The sequence below is a fragment of the Lactuca sativa genome, chromosome 1 (assembly GCF_002870075.4).
Source record: "Lactuca sativa cultivar Salinas chromosome 1, Lsat_Salinas_v11, whole genome shotgun sequence".
In the NCBI taxonomy this organism is placed as follows: Eukaryota; Viridiplantae; Streptophyta; class Magnoliopsida; order Asterales; family Asteraceae; genus Lactuca; species Lactuca sativa.
Window position 1 is genome coordinate 92,691,822 of NC_056623.2, and position 22,119 is coordinate 92,713,940.

The 22,119-nt window shown below is 35.5% G+C and overlaps 1 protein-coding gene and 1 pseudogene across 1 annotated transcript; both read right to left on the reverse strand.

Annotated features, from left to right (window-relative positions):
* Positions 1-6,747: 6,747 nt before the first annotated feature.
* On the reverse strand, positions 6,748-9,541 carry LOC111915934 (protein DETOXIFICATION 29-like; annotated as a pseudogene).
* Positions 9,542-11,824: 2,283 nt separating this feature from the next.
* On the reverse strand, positions 11,825-16,179 carry LOC111915913 (uncharacterized). The gene is made up of 9 exons (XM_023911555.3): positions 15,841-16,179; positions 14,628-15,424; positions 14,096-14,534; positions 13,331-13,414; positions 13,020-13,193; positions 12,866-12,951; positions 12,670-12,769; positions 12,503-12,598; positions 11,825-12,281 (listed from the first exon to the last, which is right to left on the reverse strand). The coding sequence occupies exons 1-9, from the start codon at positions 15,883-15,885 to the stop codon at positions 12,219-12,221; spliced, it is 1,884 nt and encodes a 627-aa protein (XP_023767323.1). The 5' UTR covers positions 15,886-16,179; the 3' UTR covers positions 11,825-12,218.
* Positions 16,180-22,119: the final 5,940 nt, after the last annotated feature.

Below are 22,119 nucleotides of genomic sequence, written 5' to 3' on the forward strand. Positions count from 1 at the left end.
CATAGCTTATACACAAATAATTTCAGATTTCATAATATTAGAGCAAAAAAGGATTCTGATTTCATAGCTTATACACAAACAACTTCAAATTTCATAACATTAAAGCAAAAACGGATTCTGATTTTATAGCTTATGCATAAACGATTTATGATTTCAAAAATTATATTGAGGAAAGGAGAAGATTATGCTTACCTGACAAATTTCTGGTCAGGGATCGGGAATAAGGAGGGCGGAGGTTCGACTGAAGGAAGAGGGTGGCGATGGCAAACTCTCTTTGGCCTCGATAGGGAGCTGTCGATGGAGGCAGTGTTTTTTTGGTCTAGGTATTTTTTTAGGTCACGAGGGAAGAAAGAATGGAGAGGGTAGGAGCGTTCTTTTTACAGTCAGCGTATGTTGCAAGATGACCGGGTAAGAAAGTTAGGATATACATTTTGACCGAGAACACAAATATCAAACGGGTGGTATCTAATCGAGTCAGCCCAAATGTAACATCCCAAGTCAAAATCAAGAGTTCAGGGGGCAAAGTGTAAGTTTGGAAAAGAGGAACTCGGCGAGTAAGAGCTGCAACTCGTTGAGTCTAAGCGTGTGTCGGACACGTGTTAAGTGATTGGACTCGCCGAGTCGGAGGCTGGACTCGACGAGTCAGTGCTGGAATGAGAAACCTTAATTCCTAGGGTTTGCACCCTATTTAAGGAGCCTTAAGCCCCCATTTCGGCCCCTTATTACTCCCCTGAGAATCAGCAACCCTAAAATCATAAGTGAGAGTCTTGGGAGCATTTTGGAGCTTAGATAAGTGGATTTAGGAAGGAAGTCTTGAAGATTAAGAAGCTTGGATCAAGGAGGCTTGAGGAGATTTGGTTTACTCTTCAATTGGAGGTTGTTTTGAGGTAAGGATTCGTCATCTTGGCTTTATTCCTTCTAGATCCACCTTTCATGGAGCTTTAGGGTTTGTTTGGAGGAATTTATGATGAGATCTTGATGCATGAGCTAGATCTGGAGTTGAAACTCCAGATCTGAGTTCTATATGGATTCTATGTGAATAAAGCCCTTTTGTTTAGCTATGCAAAAGCCAATCCTAATGAGTTAAGTTCCATTATAGCTTGGTTTTTGGTGAATGGGTCATGGAAGCACGTAAAGGTAGCAACTTTATGTTGCTAATGAACCATAAGGACCCTGATCTATTGTTTGGAGCAAAGGAGAAGCTCTCTAATTTCAGATTATGGAATAACCCGTGTGGACTCGCGAGTCTGGGAGAAGACTCGGCGAGTCGGGTAGGGTTTGGTCCGATTAGTCCCGTGTGGACTCGGCGAGTTGGAAGAACAACTCGGCGAGTCTATTGAAGATTGCCTTGGACTCGGCGAGTCTGGTCGTGGAACCCTAGCCTTTTCTGGTTGAGTTGTGAATCTGTGAGTCGAGGGATGACTCGGTGAGTTGAGCAGGATGGGACTCGAAGATTGTTGGACTCGACGAGTCTTGGGGTGACTCAGCGAGTTGAGTCGTGGCATGGGAGCTTCTGAGCATAGGAACTCGACGAGTCAACGAGTTGACTCGACGAGTAGGGTCAACCAGCAAGGTTGACTTTGACTAAGGACTTTGACTTGGACCAAGGGTTGACCAGTTTGACTTCCAAGGGTATTTTGGTAATTATTGGTGCTTATTGGTTTTGGTTAATTGGTAATGTTCAGTGGTGGAGCTCGTGCTGGTGGTCGGAGCAGCGTGATCTTATTTCTCCAAGTCGGCAGTTGCAGGTGAGTTATCCTCACTATATCGACAAGGTCTAATGCACTAAGGCCGGCCCTTTATCGGATGTGAATATGGGTAGTTGTTTGTTATGTTATTGCTCTACTATGTCTGCATCCTGGTAGTTAGGATAGTATATGTTAGAGACCTGATTAAGGTCGGTATCCTGGTATATAGGATGATGCTATGTTAGAGACATGGTTAAGGTCGATATCATGGTAGTTAGGATGGTATATGTTAGAGACCTAGTTAAGGTCGGTATCCTGGCATATAGGATGATGCTATGTTAGTGACCGGTTAGGTCGGTATCCTGGTTAGGATGTTGCTTTGTTGTGTGATCTGCTAGATCGGTTGATTAGTTGTGAATTGCTATATGATTATATGTTTATGTGCACATGGTTGTTGGAATGGGGTTGGGTTGAGGCATGTCCTGCTTTGTGCTGTAAGCCAACATACCCAGGGCGAACCGGTTAGACCGAAGGCCCGACGAGCGGTCCGGATAGGCTGAAGGCCCCAAGAGGGCGGACCAGACGTGTCGAGGCTCAGAGAGCAGACCAGACAGACTGAAGGCCCGGTGCGGGCGGACCAGTCACACTGTAGACTCGGAGAGTGGAGCAGGTGGACTGAAGGCTCGGTGCGGGCGGACCAGTCATACTGTAGACTCGAAGAGAGAGAGGACGGGGTGGACTGAAGGCCTGGTGCAGACGGACCAGTCACACTGTAGACTCGATATGCATGAATGCTCTGTTATGATATGATATGATATGATATGTGTATGGTACTGTGGTTGGTATTTTGGGGGTAACTCACTAAGCTTTCGGGCTTACAGTTTCAGTGTATTGTTTCAGGTACTTCAGGAGACCGTGGCAAGGCGAAAGCGTGATCATACCGCTCCTCAGTTTTATGTTGATGTTCTGGGATACTCTGATAATAAAAGATTTGAAAACATTTTTGTAATAACTTAATGAATATGGATTGTTTTGAAAAGTTTAAATTGGTTGTAAATTTTCACGGTGTTACACCAAATCGTTAACTCAAACCCAGTTAGACGAGTATCAAACGAAGCCTTGTTGTAAGTCAATAAGGATATAGAACACAAACTAATACAATTAAAGATATATGTAAAGTCCAATATTAACTTTTCAAAAAGAATAGACTATATATATATATATATATATATATATATATATATATATATATATATATAGAGAGAGAGAGAGAGAGAGAGAGAGAGAGGTTCAATTGTTTTTGACAACTATTGTATGCATGAATGCACCAATAGGAATTTAGGAAAAAAATAAATAATTAAATAAATCACTTAAGGGTATTATAGTAATCTTTGCATATTTAATTATGGTATATAATTAATATATTTAATATCCAGAAATCAAAGTCAAACCCGGTAGAAATTGGAAGGCAACGAAGGCAACTATTTTTTTTAACCTATTTAAAAACCTACTAATACGCATCCTTCTATTCAGTCGCATCATAACCTATTTTTCTTCCTCCATCTTCTTTGTTTTTCCCCTCGTCGATTGCATATCCGCCTCCATCTTGGACCCAAAAAGGCATCAATGGCGTCGTCAGACTTCCGATCTCCACCTCCATGCCGATTTCATCCTTGATTCAGTTCCGCAACCAACTACTGTCAATCCCGTTTTCTCGGGATTATCTGGAGCTTCCGAAATCCAAGCAATTTCAGGAACAGGAGGTGATGTTCGGATTCGGGTTTCACCCAATTACAAACGAGTACATTGTTGTGAAGATTGTGTACTACAAAAACGGGCAAGGGAAACGGAGGTCATCCGAAACAATAGGAATTACTCGAAATCGGAGGTTCAAATTCTCACCGCCATCTCTCTCTCTACATAAGAAAATTTCTAATTTGTGTGTGTATACAGGTCCAGAAGTGATAGTGTGATACAAATGCACATGAAAATCCTAGAGGTAAGTTTTTCTAACTAATCTTTACCCAAAATACAATTGAAACAACCATTCACCACATCTTTCTAAAGTCTCTATTGTCATCACGACCATCTGTTACTTCCCGATAAAAGAGTGACCCACCATCACCATTTTTTGTTCCAGTCTGCATATAAAGCATCATTTTTCTGCAATAATGGGTTGAAGTTGTGTTGGATGATTTTTGGGATATTAATATGAGATGATTTTCTCATGATGATTTTCACATTTGATCTTAACGGTACACTAGATAACATTTTTCTTTTGGGGATTGATTTTTAAACTATATAGATGCCACTGCCTTTATGATGTTGCAAATTTATAGTATGTGCTAATTCTTTTTTGACATCAGGAGCATTTCCAAGGTCAAAAAGACAAAAATAAAAAATAAAAAAATAGAGTCGTTCATATATCAATACATTGACACACAGAAACTCAGGTTTTAAGTTCAATTTTCATCTCATATGGCCTTTCACACCATTTTAGCTTGTTTGATGATAATGTCAAACAAGTGTTTGTTGAAATGCCTGAAAGAGAATCTAGAGAATCTAACCTTGTAGTATGCATTCTGTCAGAATTACTAGCAACACATGTTTTATGTAGTTGTTTAAAAAGGTAACTAATTTGTCTTTGTATTATTTTGGTTCAATTTGTGATTTTGAATTCCAATTTCTATTATCCATCGTTATTGTTCATTTGGAATCTAAAATTATATTAGCAATAAATATAATACTTTTGAATATATTTTATGTATTCTGTCAGAATGTATTATGGCAGAATAAAATCTATATATTCTGCCAGAATGTATTCTATGTGTTTTGTCATATTCTATGTATTCTACCAGAATATATAATGTGATAGTTAATTGCAAGTAACATATTTTTAACCATTATTAGTTTTGTTGTATTTTTTATAGGAATGGTTGGAAGAATTTGTTGAAGACATAATAGGAATAACTTGAAGAATAAATAAATTTTGATCATACTTATGATTTAAGAATGTTGTTATTTTTTAAGAATTTTATTCAATTTTGTTGATATTCTTTTAGAATATGTATAATTATATTAAAATGCATAAGACTTTTAGTCTGTAAGAATATGTATGAATTTGTATTTAAGTTTGAATGAAACAATATTATGCCAGAATAAAACCGCAAATTTATTTACTAGTTTATTATTGACTTTTTGTCATTCTTATAGAATAAAGTCGGTTATTAGTAAAAATAATAATAAAATTTAATTAGAATTAATTTAAAAAATTCAGATTTTTTAAAAATAAGGGAATTAATGATCCCTTAAAATCCGAAAATTTCCTTTTTTAAAGTAGGTTAATTGACCAAAATACTCTTTTACTGAAATTTGCGTGATTATATGATATATGCTACCCTATTGTAATATCAAAGATCCTCAGATCATAACTGTTGATTTTATTCATCCGATGGTCCAGATCTGTGCATTCTGGCACACAATAGTTAGTAAAAATAAAATAACCTAAGCATATATATATATATATATATATATATATATATATATATATATATATATATATATATATATGGGTGAGATCGGTTGAAAACTTATAGTTTCCCGAGAACCTGAGAACTAAAAGTTGAGCATTAAATCAAAACTAATTCATTAAGGACATGATCGTAATCTTATCAATCTCATTTAATGTTAATTTTTTTTGTTCTTGTAAATATTAATATAAATGTCTAAAAAATTACATAATAAATCAAATTTTCTGATTTTTTTAAATAGTATTTTTCAATTTTTTTTAAAAAAGTGTAGATTTTTTAATTTTTTAAAGAAAACATGAATTTTTGAAAAAAAATATTTTGTAAAAAAACTACAGTTATTTTAAAAGCATTTAAAATCAATAAAACTTATTAAAAAATGGAATATTTAAAAAAATATTATAATTTTTTAACCAAAAAAATCAACATTTTATGTACATTTATACATATTTTTACAAATGCATATTTCATATACATATTTGTAAGGAAATTATAAGAAGAGTCATTTATTTACTAATCTATAAAAACAATACAATAAGAATTTTATTCGATATAAAATAAAATATAAAAAAATGCTACAAAATTTCAAAGTGTTTTCATGTCTTCGTGTCAATATTTCCATATTTTTTTCAATTTATCATTTTCCACATCTTTAATATTCACCACAATTTCTTCCAAATCTACAAGAAATATAAAAAGAAACTGATTGATGCAAAAACACTCACAAAAATACATATGTGATTTACATGTGAGTCACATGCAATTCATATGTGATTTACATGTGAATCACATGTATTTCATATGTGAATTACATTTGAATCATATGTGATTTACATGTGAATCACATGTAATTCACATATGAATTACATGCGATTTACATGTGAATCAAATGTGATTCATATGTGAATTACATGTGAATCACATGTAATTCATATGTGATTTACATGTGAATCACATTTAACTACAACGTTGAACTTTTTATAAATTTAGCTAAGTAAAAAAGAAGCAACCATAGTTGTCCAGATTAAAGTGTTGAACTCATTATACAGTGTTCTCTTCCAATCTCTCTCATAGGGCTTAACATGAAGACAATCTTGTTATTGTGTGGCCAAGATGAGGATAAATTTGTAAAAAGTTAGGGACTTAATGGGAATTGGGAAACACTAATTCGCCTCAAGTTTCATATTAAGTTATTCTTTATGCATTAAGTCAAACCAACCTGTAAGAACTCGACGATTACGGATACCAGTTCGAACATATATCCATTCATCATTTGTGCCAACAATTTTAGAAAGATCATCATTAGAAACTTCAAGAATAGGTACAGTAGTACCATATCCAACAAACTTGCAACCTTTTCCAACTACCCTGAAAAGAAAAGGAGAACATGGTGATTAGAGGCGAATTTCAGTTGCACAATCTAATACCGAATAAACAAATAAACAAAACATCCATTGCTTTATTCTAAAACGCGCTTCAGTCTTAGGCATAAATAAAAACATAGTAAGAAAAAAATTGAACAAATTTACCAATCATCTGATCTGTGATAGAGCACCCACAAGCTGTGCAACTAGGTCTAGAAGGAGCCCCCTCAAATCAGCCAACGAAGGATATTCAACCTGACTTACAACCCTGTAATGAGCAAATTTATCAAATAAACACAACACCACATGACATAATTCCAACTATGCCACTTGAAATCAATGAGCACATCAACTAGATATCTTCAAGTTTATGAAGATAACTTGCCCTTACCTATCAGTATTGATCAACCAATCAAATACAAAATGTTCAAGCCCACTCCATAGTTTTTCTGCAATTACAATAAGCATATCTTGTTTTAGAACAAAATGACCTCACTTACAAGGATTAAGGATAGACTAATGGTAGAACAGCCAAACCTGTAGGTCCATCAGGTGAACAACACTCCACAAAGCGAATACAAGCTGAACAAAAAATACACTCCACTGCAAGCTGATCCGATCAAAGCATCATTATAACTACACTTTCACAAACAAGGAGATGCATACAAGAAATATTAAGTCGTTTGAACCTTTTCCTGAAATGCAGATGTATCATGTGTACCTTTTGGTGATTCACTTCAAAAGAAATTGATAGTTTCGTTTCTATTACTTCTTTTCTTAGTTTATTTTTAGTTAAAACCATCTCATTTTAGTTAATCTTTATGCATATTTTCTCTTTTTATTATCTTTCTCCTTTACCAGGTGCTTTGTAGTCTTTTGAGCTTATTTTGCAGGATTTATTGAAGACTATTTGTTACTGGAGGTATGGAGGGATTGCGGGACTTGTGGATTGCTTGTGGACTTGAGGTGGTGCAATTAGGCTTGATGTTAGTATAAGCGAGAAGCGCATTGGGCTTAGTCTTTGGGCGAGGACTCGAGCTACGGAAGACAAAAGGAGTATTGGACCATCATTGGAGGCTTTAGAATAACACAATTGGGCTCCCAAGAGTTGTGCATGTGGGTTGAAGTGTGAATGAGAAGATTGGGTTAGAATATATTCTAAATAGGCCAAGTCCCATAATCATCGAGACCCACGCGGTCCGCGTGGATCCACAAACGGTCCGCGTGGATCGTGCTAAAGTGAATCTGGGTTTTGACTTTTTGACTCTATTTTAGGAAGGTTGGTGGATGGTTTTCGGGGAGCTTTTGATTATGGGATTAAACACTTTTTGCTGGAGATTTGAAGCATTATTCATCATCAAAACTTGAGGAGAACTACTCTTTTGCGATCAAGAACACTTGGGAAGAACTTGAAGATTTTGAAGTTTGGTATTTCATTTCATCTTACACTTAGAACAATGTTTGGTATTTCTAAACTACCTTGTATTTCTTTTATTTTGGCCATGCTTGGCTAAATCCTCATTTGGTTGATTAGGATTTAATCCCATGGATATTTGGTTACTTTGAAGACTAAATGTTATCTTGTGTTTGAAGTTTATGGAAATGTTTTGTAGTTAAACATCTTGTTATGTTTGTTTATCTTTGATCATGAGCTTCGATGAATAAATATTCTTTTTGTTGATCAATTTCTTGGTTAAATAATGTACTTTGAAGTTGGCAAGCAACAAATGGTTTCTATGTTTGTTTTCATTTCATTTAAACAATGGGAATGTTTCCTCCATAATGATAATGTAAGCATTTGATTATCTTATGGACTTGGTAACTCTTAGAACTCAAAGCTAATTGATTTTCACAAGATTATATGCTTCATTGATTTTGTGACTTTAATTAAGGGAGTGTGTTAGAGCTCCTCTAACCATTTTAATATCTAAGAAGAGTTGAGGTAATTTGTGCTTATGAATTGTTGGCCTCGACAACCACCAAATTTTCATAACATATTCATAATTCCAGTGAATATGTTGAGGTCAAGAAGATCATTGACATCTATTGTGGAGGAGATGACTCGCCGATGTCAGCTGAAGGGGAGGCAGACTCGCTGGCACCTGAGTCGAATAACCATATGTACGTAATCGATGAGGCTCAACACTTATATCAACACTTACAGGAGTAAAATAAATTGTTTGATGTGGTGGTCAAGAACATCAACGACGTCTACTGTGGAGAAGATGAGTCGTCGGCGTCGGCAGGGAAGGATGTGGACTCACCGACACCACAGATATGTAAGCCATCACCATAATGTTACTCTGAGGCTCTGAGCTTAAAGAAACTTAGCAATCGGATAATTAAAATCATAAGCGAATAGTTGCAGTATCATCCATGACGCCATCTTCCCCGCAACATGAGAGATATCTTCTGTTTGTCCGATGAAGAGGAGCAATGGAGTCGTGAAGATATACAGAAGCATCAAAATTAGACCACTGACGAACATAATCACCCACGATCTCTGCATATATACACCCAACATATCCACTTGACCTGCTCCGAATGCTTGCCCACACAACGTTTCCAACGCGATGCCTATTCCAAGTTGCAAATTAATCGTCAATCAATTTACGGAATTTGATTTGAAATCATTAATTTTGTTTGCAGAATCGATGACATCTGGAAGAAATTAGGGTAAATACAAAATTTGAACCATGATTCCTAAACAGAAACCGACAATGAAGGAGTTTTTGATGGAGACGGTGACGAGATCTAGAGTTCCAACATGATCGACGAAGGTTTGCGTGATAGCGTTGAGTGAGTATTGACAAATGGAAGTGAAAATCGCAGGTGCAGCAAGGTACTAGAGCTTCTTAACAAAGGCAGGGGTTGTTGTTGGAGGGCAGAGGGCGGAGGGAGGTGGTCTTCGGAGGTTGTAGGGAGGCAGTCGATGGAGAAGGGAGGGAGTCGAAGAACACATGAAGAAATCGTGAGAAGGAGAAAGATACGAGATAGTGAAAGATTAATTTAGGGATTTTTACATTAATTGGGAATTTGTTTTTTTATTTTTAAATTTGATTAATTAATAAGTATTTAAATTGTCAATACCATAATTACCCTCATATTTTAATCTATAAAGTCAAGGGTACCATTAAGATTGTCGATAATTACAAATATGTCATCTTTGATCTAGGCCATTAAATTTTTTGATCCAATGCTCCACCTTTAGTTCCCGGGTTCTCATGAAACTATGAGTTCTAAAATGATCATATATATATATATATATATATATATATATATATATATATATATATATATATATATATATATAGGGTTAGGTTATTTTGTTTTCACTATTTATTGTGTGCATGTATGATTGATTCTGGACCAATCATTTTAGTTATTTTAAGAAAGTAATTAATGCATATTACATGTTGAAGATATAATTGATATTAATTACATCTTCAGCATTTAATATGCATTAATTACTTTCTTAAAATAACTAAAATGATTGGTCCATAATTAATCATACATGCACATAATAGATAGTGAAAACATTTGAACCTATATATAGGCATAGGTTATTATATTCAAAGTAATTATTGTGTTATTGTATGCATAAATGTGGGCCAATCATTTTACTTATTTTAAGAAAATGATTAATACATATTATTGAATTAAATATAATCGAAAAATATCATCTAATTTAACTAGAAGGGTATTTTAGTCAAATAATATAGATCTAATAAAGGAAAATTGCATATTTTAAGAGATCATAGATTCTATTAATTTTAAAAATCCGATTTTACGAATTATAAGGTTTTTAATTCGGACATTCTGACAGAATATGTTTGAGTATGTTCAAAAATAAAAATATTCTAGAAACCGATTTACATTGACAAAATCTAAGTCTTTTCTTCCTTCTTTATTGACAAAATCTAAGCCTTTTCTTCCTTCTTTAGATCTGTTAATTATATTAGTTTGTTTATAAATTAGTTGGAATTGGTGTGTGATTGTTTACTCATATAGTGAGATATTCTTCTCCCTATAGTAATCAAGAAAAATTGATTAATATAATTCAATCATTCTATATCTATTTGTATTTGGTGTTGCATGTTGGAAAATTATGCTTATTCTAATTGATAATCTGACAATGAATTTTGGTTATGTTGGTATACTTTCAGTTATTGGGGACTATCACATGAAATAACTAAAGCAACATGCATTGAACAACTTTGTGAGTTAATTATTTTGAGAAGTGTCTATGATTTGTTGAGTTCGTTGATATTGTGACTTTGTGGCTATTCTTCTTATGTTTCTGTATGATGATTTCAAGTGTGGTGTTTTGGTGTTGAGTTGTTTTTTTCCTGTGATGTTCCTTGTGAGTTTAATACGTATGAGACATCCTACATGTGTCATTATATGTGAGGATCGGTTGTTGAAGACCGAAGAGCGAATAATAAAAGTATATTTTTAAAGAAAATTGAAGAGAAGATTGATAATTTGAAGTTTCTAATAATATATGGATATGAATTTTGCTCTTTTGAATTCAAATGGTATTTTCGTCAATAGAGTTGAATAAATGAGTAAATGAAGTAAAATTAACTTTGGTTGGGTGAATAAATAGTAAATTATAGTTTTTATGTTATCATTTTTTTTTTATATGGTATGAAGTTTGCTATTTTTGTCCCTAAATAGTTATTTTTTTTAGCCTTTTTCATCCATGTTTTTTGTCCCAAGTTTATTGTTTTTGTAGCTTATTCGCCAAAAAAAAACTAATTGATTTAATATGCATGGACACATCACATGGTAAATATATTTAGTTCCCATTTGTTGTAGTTAATATGTAAGAGCAGCACCGGCAAGACTGAAAGTATAACACTAGATACTTTATTTTCAGTTTATAATTTAAGGACAATGTGCTTTTCAACTTTTCCTGCAACAACCAATTGAGATAACTAAACCAATTGGTACCAAATCTTTTTGATGGATAGCTTTTTATGAACAAACCATAGCAAAACGATTTACATGCCATTTGATTATGAATCTTTAAAAAGTTCTCTCCCAAAATGTGTAAATTTAGAAATAGATTAGATCGGTGTAAGTTAGCTGTTCTATACAGAATAAATAAATTTAAGTTTAAAACAAGTGATTCATTATTTCTTGTGTTTGTTTTTGTTATAGCTACTCAAATTGATTGTATGGATACAAATATCAAATAATCAGAATCATAATCATAATAACTTTACCCAAACGCTAAATCTTAATCCAGAAAACACTATAACCAAATAATTAAGTCATGCACATCTAACCACCCCCTTCTATGGCGTTTTTACATATTTTATTAACAAACAACATTACAAATTTGTAATGAAATCATAGATATAATTGCAAATACCATTGCGCATACATCTGCTTATAAAAAAAAACAAATTAATGAAGATAGAATAAAATACACTTTAAATTTTCAAAAGCTTAAACTAATTTTCTATGATGACATTCCCATACCATGGGTTTTTCTTACTAAACTAACACTAACTATATAAACTAATTTCCCTCTCATAACTCACAAACACCAAGTTGAGTTTACCTTGGGATTCTGAAATGAGACTATTGGCATATTTGGCTTTGACTTTTGATTCAAAAATCTCAACAAATTATTCAATCGATGATTTGCAGATAGGGCATGATGTTTTCCTTCTCAGCCATTGATCGATACACTGTAAAACACACACACACACACACAAAGAGCAATGGTTTATGAGTAAAAGATTTGTCTTCTTTGAAGAATTTCCAATTCATTTATAGTCATTTATTCTTTTTTTGTTACAACGACTTAATGGAGAAAGTTAAGGAAAGTAAGGCTATCCCCATTAAGTCCTACCTTTTTTAAAAATTTGCCCTTAATTATTTTTTGGGTTAATCATAAAAGTTTTTTTACCTCTTTGTGAAATCTATGAAGGCAAGGAAGATGACGAATGGTTTCACCAATTGCAGGAGTCTCAAGACAAATTGAGCATTCTTGAAGATTTTCAGCCTGCAAACAAAAATAGTATTTCTTTATTTATTACTAATAAATAAATAAAATAACCACAAATTGTAAATTACCTGAACAGTTGACTCTGGTAAGTTATTAATTTGTGCAGGAGTTGCACCTCCATGTCTGTGATTATCATCATCAAGAGCCAATAACATTTCATAATCATCCCTGAATATCACAAACACCTCAAATATTAAAAAAAAATAAAAACATAATATTATAAAATAAAGCATTGAAAGGATAAAATCAAGTCAACTTTCTTACTCATTGAATTCCCGCCTAATTCGTGACACATCATTACGCCTTCTCCTATCACCATCCGCCTCTAACATTTCAAGTATTTGCATTCTCTGTATTCAAACACATAAATAAAAAGATTTAAATAAAAAGATTTTAAAAAAATAATAATAATACATACCACGTCGACATCCATATTTGGAGGAAATATTGAGTTTCTTCGGTTAATTGTTTGGAAACGAGTTCTCAATTGAGACATTCTTGAGGAGGCACGAGCTTGAGGTTGAAGGCGTCTTTGAATTGAAGAGGGGCGTGAAGTATTTGGTTGTCGTGCATTTAATGATGATGGAGCTTGCTGCATAAAAATAAAAAAATAAAAAATAAAAAATGTTTTTTTTTTTTTTTAAAAAAGTTAAGCATAAAAATGATATCGGAACATTAATTATGAAAAGATCGAATCCAAATATAATTTCTCGTTGGATGATGACATACACGGCGATATGGACGGCGACCTCCAGCCTGGCGTGTACTGTTGTCCTGCTGAGCTGGCATTGCAAATGGAAGATTTGAATCCATCTGTGATAATAGGGAAAGCATGTGTAACATTGTAAGTAAATAAAAGGTAGACATATAAGTATAACTATATAAGTATATAACATAAGCTATTTTTTGTTCATAGTTATATGAGTAAATTACAAATTTGGTCCCTCGGTTTAGTATTTATTTCGGTTTTGGTTCCAATAAGCATCGGTTAGGAATTTTGGTTCTGATTTTAGAGTTTCATGACAATTTTGGTCCATGAATCGTTGAATCTAACTATTAGCTGTTAATTTTTTTAAATGACTGTTTTGCCCTTGGACAAAAACTAAAATAAATAGTTATACCACAGCACAGGGACCAAATTTGTATTTTTCTTAGTTTTTTTATTGAATTATTTTCTAAATCATATATTAAGAAGTATTTAGTTTTTTTTAATTTAGGTTACAATTGAAATAATCATTTTGTCCTTAGTCCACTGATTTTGTTAATAAAAAATAAACAACAATACTCAAATCCCGTTGGACATAGAAGAAAGGGTAGTTTAAAAACATGGTATATTTTTTTTTCAGTTTGAGGGCAAAAAGGTCATTTTTTTAAAAGTTAACTGCTGAACAGTTAGAATTAATGATTTAAGGACCAAAATCGTTATGAAACATCAAAATAAGAACCAAATTATAATTTACTCTAAGTATAAAAATAAAAGTAAAAAGAAAGAACCTCATTAACTTCAAGGACAGGTGTCAGCTCCTCATCGTATAACTGTTGTTGCAATTCTCTAGCCAACATCTCATCTGCCTCGACCTGTAAAGCTCTAACACCTGAATCCTCATTATTACATGTAATGGGCTCCACCACTGGGTTCGAGGGGCCCACACCATTAAGATTCTTGTTCCTTTTTGGTCTTGAATTTGAAGTTTCTCCATTAAAATCATCCACAAGTGACACAGAACGTTTTCCAAGATTTCTTGAAGTGGACACTGAAGAAGAAGAAGAAGACACTCTCTCTGATTCAACAAGATTTACAAAATCTTTTTCATTCCTATGATCCCTTTGCATCAACCCTTTTTTCTGTTGTTCAATGTCTCTCTGTTTCCTATGGTTGTGTGTGGTTCTCCATCTTTCTGATTCAGTAGATTGTTCTTTATGAATAGTTTTCCTGCAAGTATATATCATACAATCAATAAAGTTAAATTTACAAAAATACCCACCAAAAGATATTCAATTTGAAAAAAGATTACATGTTTGGTACCTATCAGGCTCTTTTAAAGGATGATGTGAATGTGATACTGATACTCCTTTTCCCTTACATCTATGTGAATCTTTATCTTCAGTTACCATATCCTTAATATCAACTGTATTTGAAATTGAACCATTTTCTCCTTCTTTTACCACAATACCAGTTTCATCCTTCTTTTCAATGTGTTTAGATTTTGCAATGTTATGAGGAGAAATACATCCATTTCTAACCAACATTCTCTTATGAGGGACTTTGATAGATGAGCAAGGTTGAATACTACTTTCAGCTTTATGATGAGCAACATTTTTGAAAGTATTATCTACTTTACATGATTTGCTTGATCTATCTAAAGACTCTACTGCAGGAATACGATTGAGGGGTAATACACCTTTTGTAAAAGCATTTACTCTGCTAATTCCAGAATGCCCAATCCCATTTTGCTTGGATACACCAACAAAACTACCACCTTCTTGATGAGCTAACTTTTGAGCATCAGAATTACACAAAGATTTACCTTTACCTTTGTCATGTCTTGTAGTGTCTACAGAAGGTTTAGGATGTTCAAAAGAGGTTGAACTATAGGGATGAATAAACAATCTTCGGTTCCCACTAACTGTGGCTGATTTCCCATTTTCAATTTGCTGATTTCTCATTCTTCCATTAATATAATCTTTACTTGGTTTTTGATTATTTGTGGAAGCATTGTTTCGCCTTTCTTTGAAGTCACTATCATGTGTTGCTGATACTTGTTGTCTATCAGGTGTGTCAGGAACCTCCAACACCTGATTCACATCCATTAAATCCATGGTCTGCATCACAACAAGTCAACAAGCATGATCAATGGTTTATCCCAATGTTGAAATCATAATTGGAAAACTTAAAACAATAGGCAAAATTGGGAATCTGTAGTTTAGAAGTGCTCTTCATGATCATAATATTTGGAAGGAATAAGACAAGATTTTCAGGGGTTTGCCGAATTCAAAATCTTATTGATCAGAATATATATATAAACTGAAGGGCTAAAGAAAAAAAAAAGCACAAAATTAGTTCTTGACTTCTAATGAGAGCAACCAAGCTTCTCTGTTTGATCTCTTATGTGGCATATAAAGTTAAAACCCTGGATTTTGAGCAATATCTGGGAAGTTATCCCAAATTATAGATATAAACATAAATTTCATCAATTTCTAGCATATAAAATTAAAAAAACTGAAGTGACGGATTATACCTTGGATTGTTCCTGTAGGAGTTCCGACCTTGATTTCAAAGTCATCTGATAAAACCGATTTAGGAATCTAGGGTTCTTGGCGTATGGAAGACGATGATGCGCATGCTTCAAGTTTCCATTTTGTTTTCTGGGATGACAATTGACAGGCGGTGCGAATCGTTGGGCCTCGATTCACAGCTACAAGCAGCCCATCCTAAATTTTATGAGCTGTATAAATTCTAAAATTCGAAATTCTGTCGATAATCTTTGTCTCAAAACCAGGGCACCCTCTGTGGTATTTGTGATATACAAGGAGGTCGAAGCAGTCACGCTAAGCCCAAAACGAATTGTTTTCTTTCCAACTTTATGCCATATCAATAATAACAATATGTTTTGGATTCCGGAATACGTAAAATTCAAAGAATATGTCCACATTCCGAAAATCATATCCAAATTTTTCAAAAAAATAAATAAATAAATAAATATATATATATATATATATATATATATATATATATATATATATATATATTTGATTTTTACCGATATCTAAGAAATTATAAAAAAAATACCAAAAGCAAAATAGAATACACAGAGGGCCATAATATATTGGGCAAATTACAATAAAGTCAATATATTATCATAAAATTTCGATTTTAACATCTTAGTTATGTTTTTTCGTAATTATGTTACTATATTTACAATTTTATTGCAATATCAACCAAATAATTTGTTTTCCCGGTAACCATTTTTCCTGAATTGCAATAAAGTCATTAAGTTTACTAAAATTTTGATTTTGACACCGAGTTTTCAAATTGCAATAAAGTCATTATATTATCACAAAATTTCGATATTGACACCAAGTTTTTTTTTTCTCAATTATGTCATTATATTTACAATTTTGTTGCAATGTCAACAAATTGACCGATTCAGTAGATGTTATTGTGGTTTAGAAGCTCTATTAAGAAACTTGATTTGTACAACAAATAAATTAAGGTTAGTCCAATTGTTCAAATTCACTTACAAGTCATTAAAAAGGGCGTTATCACCCTTTAAGGATATGTTATTGTGGTTTAGAAGTTGAATTTGTACAATAAGTAAATGAAGACTCCTCCAAGGTCTATTTATACAACAAATAAATGAATACCCCTATAACAAGTAACGCCTCCTACTATAACCAGTTATGTAGATCTTTTATGTAACTTTAAAGTGACAGAGCTCAATCCCTCAAATGTAGCATTTCCTTTACCTAATGAAAAGGCACAAGAACTTTAGTCTTAAAAAATTATGTTGGACTATTGGGAGCACCACATAGAAAATGAAGTTTGTTACAAATATGAGAGAAGTCAAAAAACTCAAACTTGAAGCTTGGTAGATTTTAAAACAAATCAATAAAAGTCAGTGATGACTTTTATATGATAAAAATCGTAGATGGGGTATCTTGACAAAAAATATCTCTAAGAGTATGAACAATGCGTTGCGGGGAGCGAGACGTCTACTGATTAGGGTGTGTATTGACCTTGCATTCAACATAATCGTGCAACTTTTTAGAAAGTGCCACACCCCCATAACCAGGATGGCGGAAACGTCCGATGGTGGATGACTTTCATGTATTGTATCATAACAATTGAGTAATAGTAAAGAAAGAAAATACAACCATCATATATATACAATTGAAAAAGTTACATCATTGTAAGTGTTACATGTTTCAAAAGTCAATTACAATATGATGACAAAAGATTTGTTTGGCACCTTAGCGCCCCATCCTCAAAAGCTGGTGGTTACCTATTTTATTAATTTCCTGAGAATACAAGTTGTTTGAAAAAGTGTCAACATTTAAGTTGGTGAGTTCATAAGAGTTTGTATAAAAATAGTACCCTTTCCGTGAAAAGATGTCGCGTCGTTTCCAGAAAATCTAATATTTTATAATAAATGAGATGTAAGTCGTTCACTTGTAAAATGATGGTGTTTATTCCAGAAAATCCAATATTTTCCACAGAAATTAGTTGAAACATCTCAAAAATACAAGCCAAAAATTTCGTTTTCAAAATCATTGATCAAACATAGATATCATTGCCATAGTGTAAAACCATAAAACATGTATCTTGAAAACTCATGAAATGTGATAACATATACGGTCTCATAACAAATATCAGAGTAAACTCCCAGGCTAATCAACTGTGGTGTGTGTGCCATGTCATCAGCTCGAGCTCTTCCCTTTACTAGCTGAAGTACCTGAAACCAAAACTTAAACTGTAAGCACGAAGCTTAATGAGCTCCCCTAAACTACCACATAACATACAAAGCACAAATAGCAAATAACATAACTTTGGACTCTTCCCAACTTCATCGGGACGAATCCCGACATTGGGCTCACCCCGACATCCAACCGCATCGGGCATCGGGCTCACCCTGGCATCGGGCTTACCCCGACACATACTCAAGATAACATATATATCATAAACACATAACATAATCATGTAAACTACATCGGGTCTGCCCCGACATCGGACCGGAGTCCGGAACATATAACACATAAACTAGCATACTTCGGGCTTACCCCGAATACATAATACATGGCATAACGACTAACATACGTCGGGCTTACCCCGGAACACAAAGCATATAACATAATCACATATACAACATCGGGCTTGCCCGACATCGGACCAGAGTTCGGAACATATGACACATAAGACATAAACATGCATGAATCACAAAGACATCAAGCATACATAACTACTTCTCGGGACCGACTCGGCATTAGATCTGTAACATCCCAAATTTCGATTCCAAAAATTTCATTTTAATTATTGGATTATAAAAACATTCATAAGAAAACTATGTAACAATATATCATTTTGTGAATCAATGTATCAGATTTGAAAACCCATAACATATAATAGTAACATCTCAGAGTACAATCCCGGAATATCTCAGGTGCGGAAGATCAATGCTTGTGTGTATGATGTGCCGCTACCGGGCCAGCTCTGTCCCCTTCGTTGAGGAGGTACCTGAGACCAAAAATGTTAATTGTAAGCACGAAGTTTAGTGAGATCCCCCACAATACCACATACCATGCACATATAATGAACAGCTAGGAGATACGGGCCTCGACCACACTCATGGAGATTCGGGCCTCGCCCACACTCCGTTGTCTCTGAGATACGGGCCTCGCCCACACTCAGCTACTAAACCATAGCATACCAGTATCACACATACCACAAGTATAAGCAATTCTATCAAACAAGCCTATATCATAATCAAACTCAACTATAAGATGTGGGCTCTGCCCATACTCCAATACTAACGTATCACTTATACAAGCCGACCTTGGTGCCTTAGACCCATTCCTACTGAAAGGAAACTCACCTCGTAAGACTGACCGCTGGAAAGCTGCTCGGGAAGTCTCTGACTGTTGCTACTCTGGAAATCTTCCGGCTATAATCCCCACAAAACACTCAGTCAAAATCTGATATCTACTCTTAGGGTAAAATGACTATTTTACCCCTACCCAGGACCAAGTCAAATTCAAAGTCAACTTCCAATTGACCCGACTCGCCGAGTTGGGCCGTCAACTCGTCGAGGCCCTGTCTCTTCAACCGTCCTCATCCACGTCCCTACTCGTCGAGTTTAGCATCGACTCGACGAGTTCTCCTTCTAACACACCCTCGGATGAACCTTCATCCGACTCGTCGAGTGGTATGAACACTCGTCGGGTCCATTGTCATCCTATGAATACGTCCTGACCTCGACTCGCCAAGTTGTACGAACAACTTGTCGAGTTCATCTTCAAGGGTTGGGAAATTGCCTTGGACTCGCCGAGTCCTATGAACTCCAGGTCTAAAACTAAGTCCAATGCGTTGGGTCACTCTTCCTGTCCTGCTACAACCCTTCTAACACCCAATTGAGTTCTTTTGACCCTCAACAGATATGGGACTCAAAGCCTTGGACTCGTCGAGTCCCAAGAACGGACTCACCGAGTTGGTCACATCGACACCCTAAATCCTCGATTTCTGATGTACAACTCATGACCAAAAGATAGATCTAGGCTCCTAAAATCGTTCTAGTACGTAAAGTTACAAACTTTACGTGCATGCATGGGACTTTGAGTCCAAAAGGTCCTAAAACAAGCTCTTGGGTTGCGTGGAGTCTTTCTTGGGTGTAAAAGCACCCACTTTCCGCCTTGTGACCCATCTGAGGACCTAGATCCGAAGCTTTGTCCCCAACCATGCTTGCATCCATGGTTGGCTACCTAAAATGGCTTATAAAAGCCCTAATCTCCATAAAATGGGATCTAGCAAATGAACAGGCAAGTTAGCAACTTTATACCTTCTGAGGACTGGAAATGAAGCACAAACTCGAACCCCTATGGTCTCCTCTTTTTTCCTCAAGCTCTTCTCCTTCCTTCTTAAGACTACCAACACCAAAGTCCACCAAAATGACTTAGATTGCTTCAACAACGGTTAAGGTTTTCTATAGAGGGTTTCTGGGAGCATAAAGGGACGATGGAGGCTGTATAAGGTTGTTTAAATAGGGTGCAAACCCTCAGATTAGGGTTTTGTCCAGACAAAGCCTACTCGTCGAGTCTGGGACCCGACTCGACAAGTCCATCACTTAAATACCGCGTCTCATCCCGCTTCTACTCGGCGAGTTGGGCCTTCAACTCGTCGAGTCCCAGGCCAAAAGTGCAAAATTACTTAAATAAAATACATACCAGGAAACAGGTGCTACAAATCTCCCCCACTTATTTTAGACTTCATCCTCGAAGTCTGCTGCTCGACCCTGGAATAGCTCTATCTGCTGCTCCGACGACTCTCTGTTTATAAATTCCATAAAGACACTTAGTTTGGCCAAAGCCAATCATCCTGGTCAAATTCAACATCCAGTTGACTCGACTCACCGAGTTGGCCCGCTAACTCACCGAATCCTTATTCTTTCCTTTACCCCCCAACCCGACTCTACTCGTCGAGTCTAGCAAGAACTCGACGATTTCTCCTTCAACTGATATCGGGACAATCTTCAACTGACTCGCCGAGTTCGACCTTGAACTCGTCGAGTTCATCTTCATCATAAGTGCTACTAGACTGTGACTCGTTGAGTTCGTCTTCATGGGTTGGGAGATAGCCTTGGATTCGCCAAGTACCAAGAACCACTCGTCGAGTCGACCATTGTCCAAATCCATTACTCGATTTCTGATGTACAACTCTCATCCAAAAGGTAGATTTGGGCTCCTTAAGACGATATAACACGTAAAGTTATGAACTTTATGTACATGCATGGGACTAATAGCTCAAAGAACCCAAAAATGAGGTCTATAGGATGAATGGGGCTATCATGGCCATAAAGCTTGCATCTTTATGCCACATGCTCCTCCCTAGAACCTAGATCTAAGATATGAACCACTTGGGACATCCCAACCATCAAGGACCAAGGTTTTGATCCAAAACCCTCTTAATATGGGGACAAATAGATCTAAGAGGAAAAAGACCAAGTTGTAAGCTTGATTACTGGAAAATATTGCAAATGAGGTGTAGCTTCTGGATCTACTCCTTCTCCCTTGGGTCTTCTATCTTCCACTTCTTGGTCTAGCTTCAAAATACACCAAGAAACACTCAAAACAACCAAGAAAGCTCAAGATCACTTATGGAGGATTAGGGTTTCGGGTGAAATGCTCTAGAGGTGATAGAGGTTGGGATGGAAGCCTCATAAGATGTTTAAATAGGGTGCAAACCCTCCAATTTAGGGTTTCACCCAGACAGCTCCGACTCGCCGAGTCTGACTTCCGACTCACTGAGTAGGTCACTAAATCCCCCGATCCGGAGTCGATCCTACCCGACGAGTTGAACCCCCAAATCGCCGAGTCCAAGATTAAAATATGGAATTTGATTTGAATTTAAATGCGTACTTGAGACCGGGTATTACAATTCTCCCCACTTGTCTTAGACTTCGTCCTCGAAGCCTGCTATCTTCGGAAACAACTCTGGTAGTGTTCCCTCATTTCCTCCTCGGGCTCCCACGTCCACTCCGAACCCTTCCGGTGCCGCCACTGCACCTTCACTAACTCTACCCTCTTGTTCCTCAGCTCCTTCGTCTTGCGATATAGAATAGCCATAAGTCTCTCGATTTAGTTTAGGCTATCGTCAACCTGAATGTCCTCAAGAGGTATCACTGCTGAATCATCCACCAAGCACTTCCACAACTGAGAAATGTGGAACGTGTTATGGATCTGGCTGAGCTCTGCTGGAAGGTCTAAACGATACGCAACCTGACCCACCCGGGCCAAAACCCTAAATGGAC

What these genes read in the sequence shown, in the direction of transcription:
- LOC111915913 (XM_023911555.3), bottom strand. Translation starts at nt 15,885, where the DNA reads ATGACTTTGAAATCAAGGTCGGAACTCCTACAGGAACAATCCAAG. An exon ending in CAAATATGGATGTCGACGTG is followed by an intron (nt 12,952 to 13,019) that starts GTATGTATTATT and finishes GTTTGAATACAG; the next exon opens with AGAATGCAAATACTTGAAAT. An exon ending in TTCATAGATTTCACAAAGAG is followed by an intron (nt 12,282 to 12,502) that starts GTAAAAAAACTT and finishes TGTGTTTTACAG; the next exon opens with TGTATCGATCAATGGCTGAG.